At 40.5% G+C, this 23,271-nt stretch overlaps 1 protein-coding gene across 1 annotated transcript in view; it reads right to left on the minus strand.

The window, feature by feature from the left end:
* Nucleotides 1-23,271, minus strand: part of GABRA5 (gamma-aminobutyric acid type A receptor subunit alpha5) — a 122,495-nt gene that overhangs the window by 33,841 nt on the left and 65,383 nt on the right. The window contains exon 6 of the mRNA XM_069972389.1: nucleotides 2,971-3,114. Within this exon, the coding sequence (XP_069828490.1) occupies nucleotides 2,971-3,114 (144 nt within the window). The remainder of the gene's footprint in view (nucleotides 1-2,970; nucleotides 3,115-23,271) is intronic.

A 23,271-nucleotide genomic window follows, 5' to 3' on the forward strand; every position in this document is an offset into this window, starting at 1 on the left:
GGAGCTGACATTAACCTACAGTGTAATGAGAGCAGATGACTGTATCTAATCCCACTGTGTGTGATACCATCTGCTGGGGCTCTGAATCTAATCTTACATTGTGATACTGTATGCTGGGGCTGTATCTAATCCCACTTTGTGTGATACATCTGCTAAGGTGCTGGTCAGTGAATGGAGGGACGCAGCCAGGGACTGGGGGATATCAAACAACTGGGGATATCTCAGCGAGCGTACATGCTATCAACGCAGTTTAGGGCTCTTTTTAAAGGGTAACACGTGGGCTTTTTATTTGAGGAATTTCATTTTTTGGCTACTGAAATTATAGTTACGCTTTAACTTCAATGGGTCTGCAGCAAATCTGCAAATTCACTTTAGGTCTATGTTCATACATTGTATTTCCATCAGTCTTTTGGTTAGAATTTAACCAAAATCAGGAGTGGAGATTGAAAACTAGTGATGAGCGAACATCCCAATGTTAGGTTCGGCTTCCAAACACGAACATAAAAAAAATTATCGTGATCGTTTCGTGTTAGAAACATAGAAACATAGAATCATAGAAGATTGTTGGCAGAAGACCACTGGGTCCATCTAGTCTGCCCTTTAAGTATTTCCTTTCTTATTATCTTAGGATAGATTTATGTTTATCCCAGGCATGTTTAAATTCTGTTATTGAAGATTTACCAACCACATCTGCTGGAAGTTTGTTCCAAGTATCTACTACTCTTTCAGTAAAATAATATTTTCTCACATTACTTCTGATCTTTCCCCCAACTAACCTCTCACTGTGTCCACTTGTTCTTGAGCTCAGTTTTTTACTAAAAACACTTCCCTCCTGAACCTTATTTAGCCTTTTCACATACTTAAAGTGACTGTACCACCAGGCCCAGGCTGAAGCACTAGAGGCGGGCCGACCCACCCTTAGTGGGAAGAAACTCCAGCCCCTCCATGACGTGACTCCATTAGAATCAATGGGACCTTATCATAGAGGGGCTAGGGTTTCCTCCCACTAAGGGTGGGTCGGCCCGCCTCCAGTGCTTCAGCCTGGGCCTGGTGGTACAGTCACTTTAAAGGTTCCAATGATGTCCCCCCTTTCCCTTCTTTTCTCCAGACTATACCGATTCAAATCCTTAACTCTTTCCTGATATGTTATATGCCTGACACCCTTCACCATTTTTGTAGCCCATCTTTGGGCCTGTTTTATTTTATCAGTATCTTTTTGTAGGTGAGGTCTCCAGAACTGGGCACAGTATTACAGATGTGGTCTCACTAGAGCTCTATACAGTGGTATCACAATCTCCCTCTTCCTACTGGTTATACCTCTAGCTATACAGCCCAGCATACAATTTACTTTCCCCACCGCCTGGTTGCACTGGGGACTTATTTTACAGCTGTCATAGTTTCTATTGTGCCAAAGTGGTAATAGATTAAAAAAAAATATATGCAAATGTGGTATCAAAATAACCATAGTGATCCAAAGAATACATCAATGGAATGACACGGCACTGCGATGGTCGTCGCTGGGTCCTTTGAGTATGTGCATTGCAGTGGTGGGGGGTGAGGGGCTCCTGTTTGCTGGAGGTGCAATGCTGCTTTCAGCCACAAGAGAGACTGGCAGGGCAAGGAGCCCTGCCAGTGTGTGCCATAAGCTTTAACAACCATAGAGGAAGACAACACTTCAACATGGGGGCCTGGGCCCCCTGCGTCATGGACCCCATAGCAGTCACATAGTCTGCCTCTATGGTAGCTACGCCACTAACTAAAGGTATAGTGACCAACTTATGTTTCATTGGCATGATTGTGGTGGAATGACGACATTTCAGAGAGACATTAATCGGGATTTTGGGTGCTGATACTCCCACCAATCTCAAGAATGTGCCCATTTATGGAGCCTTCCTCCTGCAGTGAGGACAAAGGCAGAGAGAGAAGTGCTTAGCTGAGTACTTCCCCCTGCTTGTTCTAGAGATCAGGGGGAGTCTCAGCACCCAATCCCTGAACATTTCACTTGTCTCTATGACATTTTTGTAAAAAAAATAATAGTAGCTCAAAAGGCCAGTTCCTTACAAGCATAATGTAATATTTTAGATTCTGTATTATAGCTCCTTGTCCTACCATTTCTTTTGGTCTAATATCCCAAATGGAACTATTATAGAGATGCATTATAAGGATCTATGGTGTTGTCAGTTTGGGTCATTAGATCTGTAGTCAGGATGAAAACCTTAGGCCTTAATCTAGGCTCAGAATAATCCTCATATTATTCTTATGTGAATTCAACCTAACTTGGATAGCTACAGTAAATGTAATGTGGTTACTACATGCAACATTGCCTTTGTTTCAGTGGTCAGAAGATGATGACACTAAGCTAACAGACCTCTCTTTGACCTCCAAGTCTGAAGCACTCATTATTTGTTTGTGTTTTCAGTTGTCTAAACCAGGGGCACATCTTGTGACTGTTAAAAATGTAGAGGGTACTGTGATCTACACTGACCAGCTGGGGGTTGGAAGTTGGGTAAGGATGTGCCACATACCAGGAGAGACGCTATTAGGGTATATAGACACAGAGTAATTGTTTGGGTAAACTCCATGTGGAATCCGCCGCTCGTCCCCGCCCACTATCACTTCCCTCTCCGCCGACTCCATAGGCTCCATTATATGCTCCGGCAGATTCCGCTGTCCACCCAAAGACTTGACGTGTCAATTATTATGTGTGAATATACCCTTTCTATGCTGACATTGAAGTGTTCTACTGGAATGATCAGCATAATGTGGGTGGTCACGAAACACCAGAGTGGCTCCTGCTAAAACGACAGTATTACAATCTGGAGGACCAACTGGCAACTGTTTTATTTGCCCACAACAGATTAAGACAATGATTATATAGTATAAGGGCCCGGGACTACTTTTGAACAAGGTCATTTTTTAACTATGAATGCTGAGAGTGTATTCACATATCACATTATAAATCTTCCTTACCTGTGCTTGTGCTGATATTTTCCGTCCCGACAGTCTGACCAATCAAATGATATTGATTCAAACGAGAGCCATCTTCTGCCACTACTACTGATTTGTGGGTCACATTAGTCCATTCGTACCTCAATTCTGAGTTAGGATACGCATCTTTAAGAAAGGAAAAATTTAGGAAGAAATGTCAAAATTTAATTGGAATAAACCTGCAGTATGCTAGAGTAGTGCTTCTCAAACTGTGAGGCGGGCTTCATCAATGAGGCGCCCCTAGTTGTTGGGGAGGCCAATTTTACAAAAGTGACTATAAGCAGCACAGTCCTTTACCAGACTGCAACGATCTCTGGTTATGAAACATTGTTCACTGATTCTGCACTTATTTCATGTTATACAGAGATCAGGAGACAAATGAAGGGTAGACTGTGCAATAATTTATATATATATATGCATGGACTTCCACCATAGATAGTGAGGCCCCAGCATTCTCTTTGTCAGTCTGGTGGGGCCCAGGCATCATTTTGTCTGTTTGGTGAGACACCAGTAGAAAAAGTTTGAGAAATACTATGCTAGAGCACAGGACAGGAAGAATTGTCTTTGGGACTGTATAGAAGAGGATTACCAAACAGAAATATGTTAGTGAATACCTTGGTTATAAATAAATAGCAATTAGTATTACATAATGTAGTACTTAAAGGCAAAAAAGAAACATTCCCTCTTTGTCCATGAAAACAGTCTGTTAACAGTATAGGGCTAAAGGGAATAGTGAATTATAACATGAAAAAATAGTATATTGAAAATTTACATTTATTTTACTACTATTCAAAACAATGCTTTTTAGGTGTATTACATTTTATGCAGTTTATGCAATTTATTCAGCTAGTTTAGTTAGTAAATCTTTAAATATAACTAAAGTACAGCTAACATTTTTTAATAGATGTCCCCTTGATATTACCATTTTGTTATATTTTATATTGATTGACCCAATATTGACACCATCTAATGTAAGTTTAGTAAAGAAGAAAACAAAATCTAACATTCTTGCAAAGTGACCATCTCCAAATGTTGCGGTAAGTAATTAACGTAATTGCCAAATCCAATCAGAAAGATTAGCTAGGTAATTAGTAGATTCCACTGAGCAAACAAGGAAAGAAATGGGCAGACATTTCCCAAATACATAAGTCTTAAAAGAATCTTTTTTTTTAATTGAAATCTATATAATGCAGCATTTAAGATCAAGTCTGATATTTATCTGTTTACCTTACATTTAGGCAGAGCTTACGTATACAAAATATAATTTTACGAAAGCAAAGTCTTCTTACAGTGTTGATAATGATAAAGAACATTTCTAGAGCGTAATAACACAATACATCTATTTAAGATTATAGATGAAAAGACCTAATGATTGCCAGCCTACCTCAACAATGAAGCTTCCTTATCTTACTTGAAGGCCTCATGCTTGAAGCTCTTCAAAAATGCTTCTAAAATGCTCTTAAGCTTCCTCTTAAATTACTTGAATGGGATTAGATAGAAAATGCTGAAATGCGTATGAGCATAATTCTTTAGAAAACGCTGAGTGCAGATTTGGAAAGTGACCCACTAATCAGATTTTAAATAAGGAATCAGGGTCTAATATTTTACTTGCTGTAAGTAAGGACAATACTGTGTGCATGGCAACAACGCTTACTTTATTTATTTACACATCAGATTTAAACTGGAATTCTCATAACCCTGCATTATGGACAATTCTTTTATATAATATGCATTCATCAGAATGACTTTCTTTACATGTAAGAATAATCACAGTAATAAATTTGCAACAAAATTTAAAACATAACTATAAAATATTTTGACCATTTAGTTTTAGTTAGCTTAGGTCATGATAAGAATTTTTGCAATATACATTAAGAAGCTTAAATGAACAGTTTTTTTTTAAATACATGAAGCTGAATGTGCTCTGAGTCCTGTGTCTGCTTCTGTGTTATTTGTGCATTACTGTTGACACGCCCCTCCCTGGAAATCCGTCCTGAGTAGCAGCTTTGTATGGACTCTGACAGCAGCATCAGATAACAGCCCTAAACACACAAAAACCTCCCCCCACCACCACCTCCTTCACTTTGCAGAGCGTTCTCCTCCCTCCACTCCCACTTAGTAATAATTCACCAGATTGCTACTATAAAACACTGCATTAGTACTTTATTCCACTTAGTCCATTATTTAGTCTTTTATGACAGCTTGTGGCATTATGCCACAAGCCATCATGTAGCCAGGAAGCTGCTGGGTAAAAAAGCATTCCTAACATGTTGCAGTGATAATCTGACCTTGGTATGTAAAGAGTTAATCTACCAGAAATTAAGGTTTCTCCATTCCTGGTGGTTACACTGGAAGTCAGTACGACAGTCAAGCTCCCATTATTGCTGCTTAGGAGATTTGCACAGCTTTATTCTAGACCCACCTTTAAAACATGGAGTGCTAGAAATAGTACCCTTAATAACCACCATATAAAGGAGTATCCTGGCATCCTGTCCAAAAAATATAAAATCCCACTGATGAAAATATTTATAGGATAATTATTGCTTCCATAGTGAAAAAGGACTAGCCTATCAACAAACAACAATTATATTATATTACTATATATATTATATCACTATTATATAGTCATTTTCTAAAATTACATGTCTAATTTTAAGTTGCTCTTCGCAACTGGGAAGAGACTAGCTGCTATGACTTTTCCCACACACTCCAAACACAAAACAGAACACCCTGCTCCTGTATGCCTCTATTACACACTTCCAGCAGCATCAGCAGCATGGAGGACATTATAGAACAGTACAGAGTGGTCTAAAATGTTAATCAAACATTGAGGTGATATAGAGCTTACTAGGGTATCTCTGTGTCTCACTCTGCCTCTGTCTCCAGACACTTTCCCCAATTCATAGACTTTTATGGGCAGCTTTAGGCTTTAAGGTGAACTGATTCACTTCACCATGGACTTGAGCAGTTTTTGTAGTGCAGTTTTTTTTTTTTTTAATGTACTTGAATTTGATTTAGACAAAGTCTGTTAAAACGTTGGCGATCATGTTAGTAAAATAATTTTCTCATAACTGCCTAGTAAATAGGGCTCTCTTTAGAGACATATTGTAGCTCCTATCCAGTGATGGTTACAAGCAGATGAAAGCCTGTAGGAGAATGACATGGCATTCCTGCCTAAAGGTTTATCATAAAAGTAACATTGATATAAAGGGAACAATGAAATTGTTACATTATATTAGATATCACCTCAGTTCTCTAACTTAGTAATTAGTTTTACTTACACAAAAGCCTATCTATAAAGGGTACCCCATAGTTACCCCATAGCTGATGCTGTGGCTAATTGGTGAAATCATTAGGTTTCCTAGTTTCTACATTGTATTTTTACATTCTTTATTTTGTCTACATTTGTACAGATACTACAGTTGAAACTGCTGTTCTATAACTAGTGTGAACACATAAAAACTATTTTATTTATTTTTAAATTCTATATTCACAAATGCATAATATATTGAACTCTGACGGCACATCTATACTTTTAATGGGCTATACAAGTGATTTCTCTTTCTTATGTTTCTTCCTCTTTCATCTGTGGCATTAAAATCTCACTAGAACCATTAGTGTGTAGAAACCGTTGATGTTCTTATTGAGCCAGATGTCATTAAAATGGCATTTTCGAATTATCATATTTTCCGTTTATTCAGCACTCTCCTCCAGAAAATGTCCACATTCTCTGCAAAGTCATCATAGATCACTTCTTTATTACAATACGAGTAGCATCATTGTCCAAGCCTCATTGCATTGTAAAAATAATGAAAACTTTATGAAGAATTTTGAAAATTATATTTATTTTTATTGGTTTTAATAGAGCAAACGATGAATATATTACTCTATAAGAATATACTTTTATCCTCAGGACCATTCCCATGCTGTTAGCTGTGCCCAGTAAGCCACTGTGGGCAATGGGGACTTGGCTACTACCCATCTGAGAACCAATCCAGCCTGCCCCCCCAACATTGATAATCATTAAAGGGAGCGGGATTGCTAGAGGTCGTTACCCTACCCCCCAAACAGTGATCCCCCCCTGCCGGCCCCCTCCATTGATAATCACTAGGGGGCAGATTGCTGCACAAGGGCAAGGCCAAGGATCAATGCTTGGAGGGGTGGTAGCCACGCCCCCAGTGCTCCTAACAGCTTACCATGCACAACTAACAGCACGGGAACAATGCTGAAAATGAAAGTAAGAGACATACCTTCATCCTTAGCGCCCAATGCCCACTAGGCAGCTATCAACAGGATAAATTTATTGCACAGAGAATGCTGACAGGCAGAGAGCAGGGGGTAGTTATGGCCGAGATGACTAATTTCCAGCTCTCCCCCTGCCTCATGCACCCAAATAAGAGACCTGATTCCTGCAGCTAAAGGTATCATAAAGTGCATAGAACACATAGTTTACTTTTTATATATTGCTTTGGCCATAATGAAAAAAACTTTGTTGGATACGTTCACACAACGTTTTTTCAGCTCCATTTAAAATGACATTCGTCGACGCACGTCATTTAGGATCCTGGCCTCCCCTTAGTGCAATGACTGGTGTTGGTACATTATTTTAGTTTGGGATTACTAATTGGCCTTTGGGTGCGGCGTAATTGAAAACTCCATTGAATTTAATAGTAAAAATGGGGAAAGAACAATGACAAAAGAAGAACTGTGTGTGAACAGCTAATAAAAAACGTCCACTGTTTACAAAAGACGTCCGAAAATAATAATCATGTTCATCATTTTGACGTCCGTGGCAAGAACGTCCGTTATTCCATACATTGTGTGCATTGGACATCCGTCTTTCCGCTGCAAAAACGGACGTTATTTTAAATATCAAAATTGGCCGCCTCTTCTCTTTTTTTGACGTTGTGTGAACATAGCGATTACCTAACTGGGTCCCCCAGGGCTCCTTGTATGATGACTGGAGACCTAGGAGAACACTGCAGTGCTCTCCTGGTTACTAAATGGCCACTAGAAAATGAAGAGGACAACACTGAACTAAGCCATGCTGCAGACAGGAGTGGGGAGTAGGTGAGTATTTTTACAAGTCTCTGGGGTTGAGGGGCTAGGTATACAGCTCATGTCTGACCACTCAACAAAACTCGTAGCAGATCACAAAGAATCAGCCTTAACCCCTAAGTGACCCCAAGTCATGACAGCGGCATATAATTGCTGTGTAGATTGCCTGTCAGCTCAGTATTAGTATTGTATCAGTGATCAAAAGATCACTGGTTAGTGTACATTAGTGTACAGTAATGTATACTAGTGTAAAAGAAAAAAAATGCACCAAAACACACAAAAAAGCCCCCAGCCCTCCCTAATAATAAAAATGCATTATATTCCCTATATATAATAAACCGTTACATAAAAACACATAGAAAACATAAAAGCTATACATGTTTGGTATCACCACATCCGTAACAACCCAATCTATAGACCTATATAATTTTTTATATCGTATAACACACTCTGTAAAAAATAAATAAATAAATAACAGTACCAAAATTGCTAAATTTTATCAATTCATTTCAGAACATATGTCATAAAAGAGATTAAAAAAAGATATGTATATAAAAAACTTGGTACCAATAAAAACCATACATCTTCCCGCAAAAAATGAGCCCAAAACCAGCCCTGTTGCATGACAGATAAGAATTTTATGGATCTTGCAATGCAGTGACAGTTGTTGTCTTTTTTTTTTTTTTTCAGGGAAAACAACATAGTGACCAAAGTTTGCCACTAATATAAAGTACAATATGTCACGAAAAAAGCAATCTCAGAATCGCTAGCATACATTAATGCATTAAGGCGCTATAACCGCATAAAGTGAGATTTTGAAAATTGAGTTTTGTCATTAGAGCCCAAACTAGCTGCAGCATGAAGGGGTTAAACAAATGTGAATGTTTTGTTAAATTAGGAATAAGGAAATTCCACAATGTCAGTAATAAATGCCCAAGAAGGATGTCATATTTCCAAAGTGAGTTATTTCAAACAATTGCAGAAACACAAGTTGTTCTTAAAAATAGATTGTAGCATTCCCACCAGTTGCAACAGCCTTCAGAAGTGATGCATGAACACTGCAATATGGGAACATATGCTGTTCAAGGTCACAGCTGAAATAGAAGGCTTGTTTAAATTGCTGGTAATAAGTTTAGCAGACTGACATATAAGTCTTTGGTGTTTTCTTTCTGAGAAATAGACATTATAAAGTACACCACAGGCTGTGCTCATTTTACTCTTTACAGATTTTGTTAACATCAGTGTTGACCGGGAGCACTTGAAACTCAACAGATGAGATTATTGTGGGGGTTTATCCTTTAGCCAGATATATAAGGCATTTGTGGAATGACCCAAAACATCAATAGTTTACTGTTAAGGCTATGTTCACACTATGTATCTGTGCGGCTGTATTGCAGGCTGTAAATCATCGGCCGTATTCTTCAGGTTCATGCGTACGCTGGAAAGTAAACGATATATGGCTGCACAGTGCAAACTATGTATGAGCCTACGGCCCGATCGTAAACGGACCCGTAAAAAATGAACAAGACCATTGTTTGCGACCGGAACTGTGCAAATTCACGGCCGTGGATTGACAGGCGGTCCGTACGGAGTACTTAAAAAATAGCCGGTAAAAATGCTGAATGCCGATGCCTCAAATAGTTAATATATAAATTAATAAAACACATTTTCTTTGTAATAAAGTCCCTTTCGTTGTTCAATAATTTAATTCTAACAAATCCATCATTGTGCAATTAAATATACTGTTAAAATAAATATATATATAAATAAATGTATATTTATATATATATTTATTTTTTGACAGTATATTTAATTGCAAAATGATGGATTCGTTATAATTAAGTTATTGAACAACGAAACTGATTTTATTACAACAAAAATGTGTTTTATTAATTAAATATTAATTAGTACAGGAAGCTCCATTAAGCTGTTAATTCATATTCCCGGTAAATAGAGCATTCTGTACTAATCAACACTTTACTTTAATGAAAACATCAAATGTTTCTTCTAATTATGTTATCACAATAGCATTATTAGAAGAAACATTTTGAATTATATGTGCGCTCGGCTGATCGGCTGAGCGCACATATAAAGAGCCGGTCTGCAGCACAGTGACTTCATTGTGCTGCGGACCAGCGAAGAGGACACATCGGGGTGAGTATACAGCTCTCCCCACCCCCTCCCCAGCACTGCACCCATCCCAGCAAGGAAGGGGGGTCACTTAACCCCTTCCTTGCTGGTATGGGTGCAGTCTGACATCAGTCTGGCCCCCAAGGGGTTAAGGGGGATGCAATGCATCCTCCCTTAACCCCTTGGGGGCCAGACTGTAAGCAGTGATCTGTAAAGATACTGCATACTGTAAGGAGCACAACACCGCTCACAATGATGGGTGTTGTGCTCCTGTTTGTGTATTTTTTGTGTGTTTCTCCCTTTTTGTTTTTCAGATATCGGTATCCTGTGGATTACGTCGGATTCCATGGACTACGACGATGACCAGCGGTTGTTTGGTGTTTTTTTTTTATAAAATGGTCAATGAGGGATGTGGAGGTGTTTTTATTTGAATAAAAAAATTTTTTCACTTGTTGTTAGGAATGTGACTTTGCGCTCCTCAGTCCATGTCGGGCGGCCAAGGAAGCGCTGAGTTTATGTCTGCTGTTGCACTGGTTTTGTGTCTGAATTGTGTTTCACTTCTCAACCACACCTGCCTGGCCTGTCAGACTTCTGGCAGTGCAGGGGTTACTGCACTGCTAGGTTTGTTCAGCTGAGCTTGATGCTGGGATCTGGGCTGCTCCAATCAGCTGCTGGACCTGGTCTTTTTTCCTGGATAAAAAGCAGTCAGATCCTCAGTTCCCTGCTGGTTATTAGTTGTTACTAGTCCCAGCTCCCCTGCTCCTTTCCCAGCGTTCCCTGTCCTAATCCCCTTGCTATTGCTCTGCCCGTGTTCTGACCTCTTGCTTGACTTTTGACTATCCGCTCTCCTTCTGATTTTGTACTGCGTTGTCTGTTTGGTTTTGACCCTGCTAGTTGACTATCCTCCATTGTGTTTTGTTTGTCTGTCTACGTTTTGTGTATCCACCTACGCAGTGTAGGGACCGACTCCGTGGTTGTCCGCGACCGTTTAGGGTCGACTGAGGCAAGTAGGCAGGTGACAGTGGGTGGGTTCAGATCTAGGGCCCACTGTCTTTTGTCTTGTCTACGCCTGCCAGTCCTGACAGAATAACCAGCCATACCATTTGGGATTTTTTTTTTTTTTCCATGGATCCAATGAAAGCGCTGATGGAACAGATGCAAAACCTGAACACTTTGGTTCAGGGACTTGCTGAGCGGGTTCAAGAACAAGAGGCTACACCCCGTCAGGTGACCATGACAACCCCCACACCTCCAGAACCACCTGTTCAGCTCCCTGAAAAATTCAAGGGAGATAGGAAGGATTTCCGATCCTTCAGAGAGGGGTGTAGACTATTTTTTCGGCTCCGTCCTCGCTCTTCTGGGGATGAGAGCCAAAAAGTGGGAATTATCATGTCCCTTCTGCAAGGCCCACCGCAGGAATGGGCATTCTCCTTACCTCCCAATGCTATTGAGTTGACTTCAGTTGATTATTTTTTTTCAGCCCTAGGGCTGTTGTATGATGACCCTGACCGGACTGCGGTAGCCGAACGCCAACTGACCTCCTTACGTCAGGGTAAGAGACCAGTAGAAGACTACTGCGCAGAGTTCCGGCAGTGGTGTATCCCGTCCACCTGGAATGATTCTGCCTTGCGGTATCAGTTTCGGCTGGGTCTTGCGGACCAGTTGAAGGACTTGCTAGTGGCCTACCCCCCTCCAGAGACCTTGGAGGAAACCATGACCTTCGCTATAAGGGTTGATAGACGTATGCGGGACAGACGCAGGGAAAAGGGAACCTCTGACTCGTTCAAAGCCCCATCATCTGTTGCTTCCTTCTCTAAGTCTTCTTCTCCCCTGTCACTATCTCAAGAAGAACCGATGCAAATTGGAGCGACAGATGCTAAGACCCGACGGGCCTATCGACTACAGCACAATCTGTGCCTATACTGTGGCAAGGCCGGACATCGTGTACAGGAATGTACATCCAGACCTGGATCACCGCCGGAAAACTCCAGCGCCTGAATGATTGTCGAGGGGGTCATTCAGGCGCACAGGTACCGCTCGATATGAAAAATAAATTAATGGTGCCCATTTCACTATTTTTAGGTGAAAAATGTATTTCTGGGTTTGCCCATGTGGATTCTGGGGCATCTGCTAATTTTATTAATTCTGGGTTCTGGTCCTCTCTGGGGGTATGTCCGCTTCAGCTTAAGTGCCCGCTGTGTATTACTGGAGCGGATTTTACCCCATTGGCTCAGGGTAAGGTGAAATATATAACTCCCTCTCTTGATGTAAGGGTGGGTTCTATTCACTTTGAGTCATTGGAATTTTTAGTTATGGATAATTTGTCTTCAGACATTATTCTGGGGTTACCTTGGTTGGCACAACACAACCCAACATTTGATTGGTCCACCAGGGAATTGGTCAAATGGGGATCTAACTGTGCTTCGCATTGTGTTGCGCTGAATGTTGCAGATTGTTCTCCGGTTGAAGGAGAGATCCCTGAGTTTTTGTCAGATTTTGCAGATGTGTTTGATGAAAAAGCAGTAGATGTCTTACCGCCACATCGCCCATATGATTGTGCTGTTGATTTGCTTCCAGGGTCCAGGTATCCGAGGGGAAGAATTTTTAATTTGTCTAGGCCTGAGAGAGAGGCAATGCGTGAATACATCAAAGATAGTTTACGTAAAGGCCACATTCGCCCTTCTTCTTCTCCTATGGGTGCGGGATTTTTCTTTGTGGGAAAAAAAGATGGGGGCCTGCGCCCCTGTATTGACTATCGCGAGCTAAATAAAATTACAGTGAAAAACCAGCACCCTCTTCCTCTTATTCCTGATTTGTTTAATCAGATTGTTGGGGCTAAGTGGTTCTCCAAAATTGACCTGCGAGGGGCCTACAATCTGATCAGGATAAGAGAGGGTGATGAGTGGAAGACCGCTTTTAATACTCCCGAGGGGCACTTCGAGTACCTTGTTATGCCCTTCGGATTATGCAATGCGCCTGCGGTCTTTCAACACTTGGTAAATGATGTATTTCGTGAATACCTAGGACGATTTGTAGTGGTGTATTTGGATGACATATTGATTTTCTCTCCTGACTGGTCCTCACACATTTGTCATGTCCGTAAGGTTATGGAACTTTTAAGACAAAATCATTTATTTGCAAAATTGTCAAAGTGCCTGTTCGGCGTTCAGGAGGTTTCATTTTTGGGGTACAGAATCACACCCAATTCTTTTTGTATGGACCCTCTAAAAGTGTCAGCTATTGAAAAATGGGAGCGCCCTAATTGTCTTAAAGCATTACAGAGATTCTTGGGGTTCGCTAACTATTATAGAAAATTTATCAAGGGTTTTTCTGTAATTGCTAAACCCCTAACTGATCTAACTAGGAAAGGGGCTGATTTGGTACACTGGACTCCTGAAGCCGTTCAGGCATTTGACAAGCTTAAAGGATGTTTTTCGGTGGCTCCGGTCTTGACTCAACCTGACTTCGAAAAACCTTTTGTGATTGAAGTGGATGCCTCGGAGGTGGGGGTGGGAGCTGTTCTTTCACAGGGTCCAGAGACACTCACCAATCTCAGACCTATTGCTTACTTCTCTAGGAAATTCTCCAAAACTGAATGCAACTACGACATAGGCAACCGGGAGCTCCTTGCCATAAAATGGGCATTTGATGAATGGAGACATTTTCTAGAGGGGGCTAAGCACAAAATCAAGGTCCTAACTGATCACAAAAATCTGGTGTATCTAGACAAGGCTAAGCGTCTTACTCCTCGCCAGGCTAGATGGGCTCTCTTCTTCACACGTTTTGATTTTGAAATAACTTTCAGACCTGGTTCCAAAAACGTAAGAGCTGACGCCTTGTCCCGTAGCTTTGAGACCAGCAATGTCCCTAGTGGGGAATCAGAGACTATTTTAGCTCCCGGGGTTGTGGTAGCCATTCTACAGCCCGATCTTGCTGCCCAAGTGGTAGAGTCTCAGTCCCTGGCCCCTAAGAACACCCCTGAGAATAAGCTCTTTGTTCCTCCTAACCTTCGTTTAAGAGTACTGGAGGAGACACATTGCTCAGTGTTGGCAGGTCATCCGGGCATAGCTGGCACTCAGTATCTGTTATCACGACATTATTGGTGGCCCTCGTGGGCTCGTGATACTAAGTTGTTTGTAGAAGCCTGTGAGACCTGTGCCAGGTCCAAGGTACCTCGCAGACTCCCCGAGGGTCTGCTTCAACCCTTACCACTGCCTGCGAGACCTTGGACTCATGTCTCTATGGATTTCATCACCGATTTGCCCCCTTCCAGGGGGAAAACGGTGATTTGGGTCGTCATTGACAGATTTTCCAAGATGTGTCACCTCATTCCTCTTAGTAAACTCCCTAACGCTCGTACCCTAGCTTCCCTGTTTATTAACCATATCTTGCGTCTGCATGGGGTCCCTGAAAATATTGTATCCGATAGGGGCGTACAATTCGTATCGAAATTCTGGAAGGAATTCTGTGGTCGCTTAGGTATAACTTTGTCTTTTTCCTCCGCCTTTCATCCGCAATCCAATGGTCAAACCGAGAGGGTCAACCAATCACTGGAACAATTTTTAAGATGTTTTGTTGCAGGGTCACAAGACAAGTGGAAAGAGTACTTGCCTCTAGCTGAGTTTGCACTTAATAACCGAGAAAGTCAATCCCTCAAGATGTCGCCATTCTTTTGTAATTTTGGGTTTAATCCTAGATGTTCTTCAGTACATGCTGCCGAATCTGTTAACCCTTCTGCTGAAAAAATCTACAATAAACTGTGCACAGTTTGGGCCCAGGCTCTTCAGAACCTGGTTAAAGCCCAAGAAAGTTTTAAAAAACAATCTGATAAAAAACGTATATCTGGCCCAGAATATATGGTGGGGGATAAGGTATGGCTCTCTACTAGAAACTTAAGGTTAAAAGCCCCGTCTGGTAAACTTTCTCCAAAATACATTGGTCCTTATGTAATTATGAAAATCATTAACCCTGTGTCTTATCAGTTACAATTACCTAAGAGTTGGAAAATACATGATGTCTTTCATAAATCACTGTTAAAGAAATATGTTAACCCTGTGTTGCCGTCTACTTCCCCTGCTCCCTTGGTCGTCCAAGGTGAACTGGAATACGAGGTGGAGAGAATTCTGGATTCTCGTTGGGTCCAGAGTTCTCTACAATATCTTGTACACTGGAAGGGATTTGGTCCGGAAGAACGGACTTGGGTGGCGAGCAAAGACATGCATGCACCTCGTCTGGTTAGACAATACCACATGCGTAACCCTTCCAGGCCGGGTCCTTTGGGTGAGGGTCCTGAGGCCCCTCATAAGAGGGGGGGTACTGTTAGGAATGTGACTTTGCGCTCCTCAGTCCATGTCGGGCGGCCAAGGAAGCGCTGAGTTTATGTCTGCTGTTGCACTGGTTTTGTGTCTGAATTGTGTTTCACTTCTCAACCACACCTGCCTGGCCTGTCAGACTTCTGGCAGTGCAGGGGTTACTGCACTGCTAGGTTTGTTCAGCTGAGCTTGATGCTGGGATCTGGGCTGCTCCAATCAGCTGCTGGACCTGGTCTTTTTTCCTGGATAAAAAGCAGTCAGATCCTCAGTTCCCTGCTGGTTATTAGTTGTTACTAGTCCGAGCTCCCCTGCTCCTTTCCCAGCGTTCCCTGTCCTAATCCCCTTGCTATTGCTCTGCCCGTGTTCTGACCTCTTGCTTGACTTTTGACTATCCGCTCTCCTTCTGATTTTGTACTGCGTTGTCTGTTTGGTTTTGACCCTGCTAGTTGACTATCCTCCATTGTGTTTTGTTTGTCTGTCTACGTTTTGTGTATCCACCTACGCAGTGTAGGGACCGACTCCGTGGTTGTCCGCGACCGTTTAGGGTCGACTGAGGCAAGTAGGCAGGTGACAGTGGGTGGGTTCAGATCTAGGGCCCACTGTCTTTTGTCTTGTCTACGCCTGCCAGTCCTGACACTTGTGTCTTTATTTCTTTACTTTATAGACTTAGTAGTGGAAGCCGTCTAATAGATGGAATCCATTACTAAGTCGGGGCCTAGTGTTAGCCGGTATAAAATGGCTAACACTAACCCCCCATTATTACCCCAGTACCCAATGCCACCAGGGGTACTGGGAAGAGCCGGGTGCCAGTAGTCCCGGAGCGTCAAAATTGGCGCTCCTGGAATGGGCGGCAGAAGGCTGGTAAGATTTAGGCTGGGGAGGGCCTAAACCAATGGCTCTTCCCACCCTGGTCTTACCAGGCTGCTGTCGTTTGGTTTTTAACCCGGCTGGTTATAAAAATAGGGGGGACCCTATGCGTTTTTTTAAATTATTTATTTATTTAAAAAAAAAATGCATAGGGTCCCCCCTATTTTTATAACCAGCCAGGTTAAAAACCAAACGACAGCAGCCTGGTAACACCAGGGTGGGAACAGCCATTGGTTTAGGCCCTCCCCAGCCTACATCTTACCAGCCTGCTGCCGCCCGTTCCAGGAGCGCCAATTTTGACGCTCCGGAACCACTGGTGGCATTGGGTACTGGGGTAATAATGGGGGGTTAGTGTTAGCCATTTTATACCGGCTAACACTAGGCCCCGACTTAGTAATGGATTCTGTCTATTAGACGGCTTCCACTACTAAGTCTATAAAGTAAAGAAATAAAGACCAGACACAAGTGAAATTTTCAATAAAAAACACCCCCACACCCCTCATTGAACATTTTATTAAAAAAAACACCAAACAACCGCTGGTCATCGTCGTAATCCATGGAATAGGACGTAATCCACAGGATACTGATATCTGAAAAACAAAAAGGGAGAAACACACAAAAAATACACAAACAGGAGCACAACACCCATCATTGTGAGCGGTGTTGTGCACCTTACAGTATGCAGCATCTTTACAGATCGCTGCTTACAGTCTGGCCCCCAAGGGGTTAAGGGAGGATGCATTGCATCCCCCTTAACCCCTTGGGGGCCAGACTGATGTCAGACTGCACCCATACCAGCAAGGAAGGGGTTAAGTGACCCCCCTTCCTTGCTGGGATGGGTGCAGTGCTGGGGAGGGGGTGGGGAGAGCTGTATACTCACCCCGATGTGTCCTCTTCGCTGGTCCGCAGCACAATGAAGTCACTGTACTGCGGACCGGCTCTTTATATGTGCGCTCAGCCGATCAGCCAATCAGCTGAGCGCACATATAATTCAAAATGTTTCTTCTAATAATGCTATTGTGATAACATAATTAGAAGAAACATTTGATGTTTTCATTAAAGTAAAGTGTTGATTAGTACAGAATGCTCTATTTACCGGGAATATGAATTAACGGCTTAATGGAGCTTCCTGTACTAATTAATATTTAATTAATTAAACACATTTTTGTTGTAATAAAATCAGTTTCGTTGTTCAATAATTTAATTTAAACGAATCCATCATTGTGCAATTAAATATACTGTCAAAAAATAAATATATATATAAATATACATTTATTTATTTATATATATATATATATATATATATATATATATTTATTTTAACAGTTTATTTAATTGCAAAATGATGGATTCATTTAAATTTAATTATTGAACAACGAAAGGGACTTTATTACAACCAAAATGTGTTTTATTAATTAAATATATTAACCATGAGAGGCATCGGCATTACTGCAGAGGATCGCAAACCCCGATAATAGCGATTCCTGTATACTGTTTCCCTGCTTTCCCAGATGCATCCAGAGGTGTTTGCATCACTTTCTAAAGATTTTATTTGTTATTTTTAGTTGAACCAGATTTCCAAGTAAATGACCGTATGTTTTCAGCCGCATGTCTATTTTTTCCCACGGCCGTAGTGTCAGCCGCACATTTCCAGCCACGTAAAAAGTACAGCCGCACAGATACATAGTGTGAACATACCCTATAGGTGTGTCTCAATAGGGCTTATTCACATTCAAGCAACCTATGTATTAGATGGTTGGCCATTCATTTAAATGCATAGCTCTAATTTCCTGGCAATATCAGCTGTTTGTTAGGGGTTTCAGAAGCCTGATAAAAGAAACACACTGTTCGTCTTCATATCTTTATTATTATTATTATTATATTTAACCCCTTAAGGTCAATGCCAATTTTCGTTTTTGCGTTTTCCACTTTATGTTTAAAAGGCCATAGCACTTGCATTTTTTCACCTAGAGACCCACTTGAGCCCTTATTTTTTACGACACCAATTGTACTTTGCAATGACAGACTTTATTTACCATAGAATATGCTGCGAAACCGTAAAAAAAATCATTTGCGCTGTCAAATTGAAAAAAAAAGGAATTTGTTTGCATTTCAGGGAGTTTCGTGTTTACACCGTCAACCTGGGGTAAAAGTGACTTGCTATATATGTTCCTCAAGTCATTACGATTAAAATGATATGTAACATGTATAACTTTTATATTATTTGATGGCCTGTAAAAAATTCAAACCATTGTTAACAAATATATGTTCCTTAAAATCGTTCTATTCCCAGGCTTATAACGCTTTTATCCTTTGGTCTATGGGGCTGTGTGAGGTGTCATTTTTTGCGCCATGATGTGTTCTTTCTATTAGTACCTTGATTGCGCATATGCGACCTTTCGCTTTTTATGACATTTTTTCTGGATTTGATGCGATCAAAAATGCGCAACTTTGCCATTTGGAAATTTTTTGTGCTTGCGCTGTTTACCGTGCGAGATCAGGAATGTGATAATTTAATAGTTCGGGCGATGTGCACAGTACGGAATCCAGACGGAACACCCGTCGTGGATTTCGCAACTCGCACCCGCTCGCGGACTCTGGTGGCCGTGCATCTCCGCTGCTACCATAGACTCCATTCTATGGTTTGCCAGATTCTTCTTTCCACCCAAACAATGAACCTGCTCATTCTTCCGGCGGATGGCAGAATCTGGCAAACTGAAGAATGAAGCCTATGGCAGCAGCCGAGAGGCGCACGGCCGCCAGACTACGCGAGCAGGTGCGAGCTGCGGAATCCACGATGAGAAATTATTTTATTTTATTTATTTTTTTAATTTTTGCATATTCAAGGGCCATGTCTCTTTTATAAAGCATGGATGACGTGAAGGTCACTGATGGGCACTGGTGTATCCATTTTGAGCCTTAAGTTTTATATTTTGTATTTGTATCATACTCGTTGTACATTTTTGCATATGAAACAAGAAAGTTTTGATGGCAAAACTTTAGTACATTGTGGTCTGTGTTTCTTTCTAAACATATGGACTTGGTGTGGAGTATGAGAACCTCCATTTACCCCACGTAGACATCCTGTGCTGAAAAATGTAATTGGTTCTTACTTTTCACTCATTTCATGGCTTAAAATGCTATAAAAGTTACCAAAATTGCACCAAAATTGTAGCATAGATTTATCAAATAGCATAAGCCACCATGGTGATTTTGATAAATCCTTAGACTCCTCTGATGTCTAAGAATTACAGGATACAGGAATAGCAAACCTGGCTCTATTTATATGTTTTAGTGAAAATGGCTAAGTGTCACAATTTGTAAGAATAACATATGATTGGTAAAAAAAAATTAATAAAGGGAAACCAATTTGCCTGATTAGTAAGGTAGAACTCTGCAGTAACGTCACTCCGACTCTTATATATTAAGGCTTCCAAGTTACTAGTAATATTCTGAGCAGTGAATATTAGTCATGCTGGCACCGCCTCTAAAAAGGTTGCAGCAGGAGAAAGAAGGCAGCCTAATCTCTAGTAACATGTACACTCAGCCAAAGTCAGCCATGAACGGCCATGAATGGAATAAAAGTCTACTACAGAACTGTGAGTGTCTTTTTCACTATATATAGTCACTGCTTAGATTATCACTAGTAGCTCAGAAGCCTTACTATATAAACAATGGTTTCCTTAAGCACTTTATGCTGATTGGATCTATGCATACTACCAGCAACTTGTACGTCATTCCAGCTCTCATCATTATAAATATTCCGGAGCAGGGACAGGCTTGCATATTGATTGAACTCAATATTTAGCAAAAATGGCTCTGACAATGAAGATTAGAAAATTACTTTCATTATCAGTATTCTTAATGCTATGGAGATATAACATCAGGTTAAATTGGTAAGACTATGTTTTATTGTATATGATAATATATCTTTTAAGGTTATTACAAAGGCTCATTGTATCTGTATGATATTGTAAACATACAATCCCTTGTTGCCTGTGAGCGACTTTCTTTTTGAATATGTAATGAATTTGGGATATGTATGTTCAAATATTACATAAGCCACTAATAAAATATTGTTTAAAAAAAATAATAAAAAAAAAAAATCAGGTTAAAGTCTTCTAGAGTCTCTTAGTGTCCCCCTAACCCCTCTTAAGCACCGATGATGTACCTGTATGTCATCAAACCCATAGGGGAGGTCAGAGAGGGGTCATGCTGTAACCCGGCTATTGGTGGGTGCAGCTAATTGCTGTATCCTGCTAATTAGATAGAGGGGAGGGGCAATCATGCTTCTGCCCTAGCCAGCAGTCAGCACTGCAATGACGCTGATTGTGGCTCGGTGTTTGAATCCTATAGGCTCCAGCAGCCCATAGTAATGGAGCACTGATCTCATAGATCAATGCAGTATGTATATACTGCATTGATTTAGTGCTTATCCTGTCACTACTTCCTTAAAGGCTGCCATGTTTGAGGTGTTAATGACCTCCAGCGATAGGACAGTATATAAACGTTCCTACTACATGGGGCATGTGCAATAGAAAGGTATCTATAGCTATGGCTGACATGAAGGGTTAAAGGATTGAATGAATGGTTTATTTTGATATGGTAGATGTAGTCTGTGAAATAAATATATTCAGTTATTTTATTATTTATTTATTTTACATTTCTCACTTCTGTTTTTACACCACCATGAACGTATGTATAAATGCAAAAATAGTTTTCTTCTTTAATAATAGTACTTATTATTGTTATTATTATTATTATTATTATTATTATTATTATTATTATTATTATTACGGGTTTTCATTAAATCTCATATGGTTCAACTGGATTATGACATATGCACTGTTTTATGTAACGTACTATTTCAGCTGAATTATTATTAAGTCACACTGCAGGTTTATCAGATTGGGATGCGCTAAAGTGTACAGATTGCCCACAATCATGTAGCAACATTAAAGCTGGATTATTGAAGCAATGAAAAAGATCATGTGGTGTAAACTTAGAATCGAGCCTGCTTAGGGCTATTTTACCCTTGCTGACTTTGGTCCAACAACCAATGAAATGTCACCCCTGCAGAGTACATTTTGCATTAAAACCACTGGTGCTGTAAAGCATGCCACTCAATTTGCTGTCATAGCTCTTGACATGTGCTTAAAATAACCTTCTGTGGTAAAATGTTATACAGCTTTCTTATATACCGTGTTTCCCTGAAAATAACACAGTGTCTTATATTAATTTTTGCTCCCTAAGAGGCACTTTGTCTTACTTTCAGGGGATGTCTTATTTTTCCATGGAGAATTCCCACCTATTGTTGAACAAAAATAAGAACATTTATTATATACTTTACAGTAGTCATCACAAACAGGGCCGTATTTACCACTAGGCCCTCGTGGTGCGGTGCCTACGGCAGGCCTTTGCAGGGGGGCAGCATCAGGGAGCAGGGGAAAAGAAACTACTTTTTTTGTTTTTATTCTTTTAGTCTCCCACCTCCCATTCAGACTTGCCAGTAAATCTGGTGTCTTTTCAAATGGGGTATGGTGGAATTGTTCAGGTATGGTATGGCGGTGTTATCCATTTACAGTATGGAGGTATTGTTTAGGTCTGGTGTGGCAGTGTTAGATGTGACGATAAACTTGTTTATGTTTTAAGCAGTTAAAAAACATGAAAAAAGAGATTTAGACAATGGGTGAGATCAAAAATGGTGTAAAGTGAAACTAGCTCAGTTGCTCCTAGCAACCAATCAGATTCCACCTTTTATTTTCCAAAGAGTCTACGAGAAATGAAAATTGGAATTAGTGTCTAGGGCAGCAGAAGCTGTCAATACGGCCCTAATCACAAGCCAGCATAACCAGACATAACCCTGGTGGTGGCGGAGGTCTTAGATTTGCGGGATGCCTTTTTTTCGGGGAATGCCTTATTTTAAGCTATCCTGTAAATCTTCTACTATGCAGTATTTTCAGAGGATGTTTGATTTACAGAGAAACAGGGTTTAATGTAGGTTTAAAGTATATGAAGGCTGTATACCCTCTTATACAGTATATGAAGACCACAGAGAACCAAACGTTTATACTATGATATCTTTTATTTGTAAACCTATTTAGTTAAAATAGACATTGTATGCATTTGGTGTTAGGGATAGATGTACCAATACAAATATAAAATAGTGATTTTAAAGAAATATATTGAGCCGTATTTCTGTCATTCTACGCAGCACTGAAATATTGCAAATTAAATTGCATTTCATTGTTAAAAAGTAATGTAAAACTAGCATTTTAGCAAACATTTCCTTTTTTTTATTGTAAACTAGATGATGTGTTTTGTCTATAGTGCCAACTAAAAAGAATAAATCCCAGATCTAAGTTTTGCCTCTACAAATCATTTTATAAGGTTCCAAATGTGATTTTATAGGCCCATCATTAATTGTTCATAATACAGATATATGTAATACGGATATATTACAGATAATATGTCATCGGTTTTGCTATAGTGAAATGCTGTCTTCTAGGCAGAACATTGAACTGCACAAAAAGTCACTTTGGAAAGGAATGGCAGTGCTTGGCCCGTATTTTGCACCACTATTTGTAACCCTAAGCCAGGGGCAATTCTACAAGGGGGGAGGGGGGGGGGGCGAATCCTTATATTACAGTTTTCTCTCTCTGAAAATTTTACTTTGGGGTTTTGGCTTAGGCTCGTTTACTTTGGAATTATGATTTTTTATTATAATGGGTATCATGATGGCAGTGGCAGATCTGTCAAATGCCAGACACCAACAGCTTCTATTGACTTATTAAGATGTCTGTTGGGTTTTGTTGTGGTGTCTGTTGTTTTGCAGGAAACATGCTGTGCTCTTCTTTCAGTCAAATCTGACTGAAATCAACAAAGGCTACTATGAATGGAGCATTTGCCATACATT

This window comes from Dendropsophus ebraccatus, chromosome 5 (genome assembly GCF_027789765.1).
Source record: "Dendropsophus ebraccatus isolate aDenEbr1 chromosome 5, aDenEbr1.pat, whole genome shotgun sequence".
In the NCBI taxonomy this organism is placed as follows: Eukaryota; Metazoa; Chordata; class Amphibia; order Anura; family Hylidae; genus Dendropsophus; species Dendropsophus ebraccatus.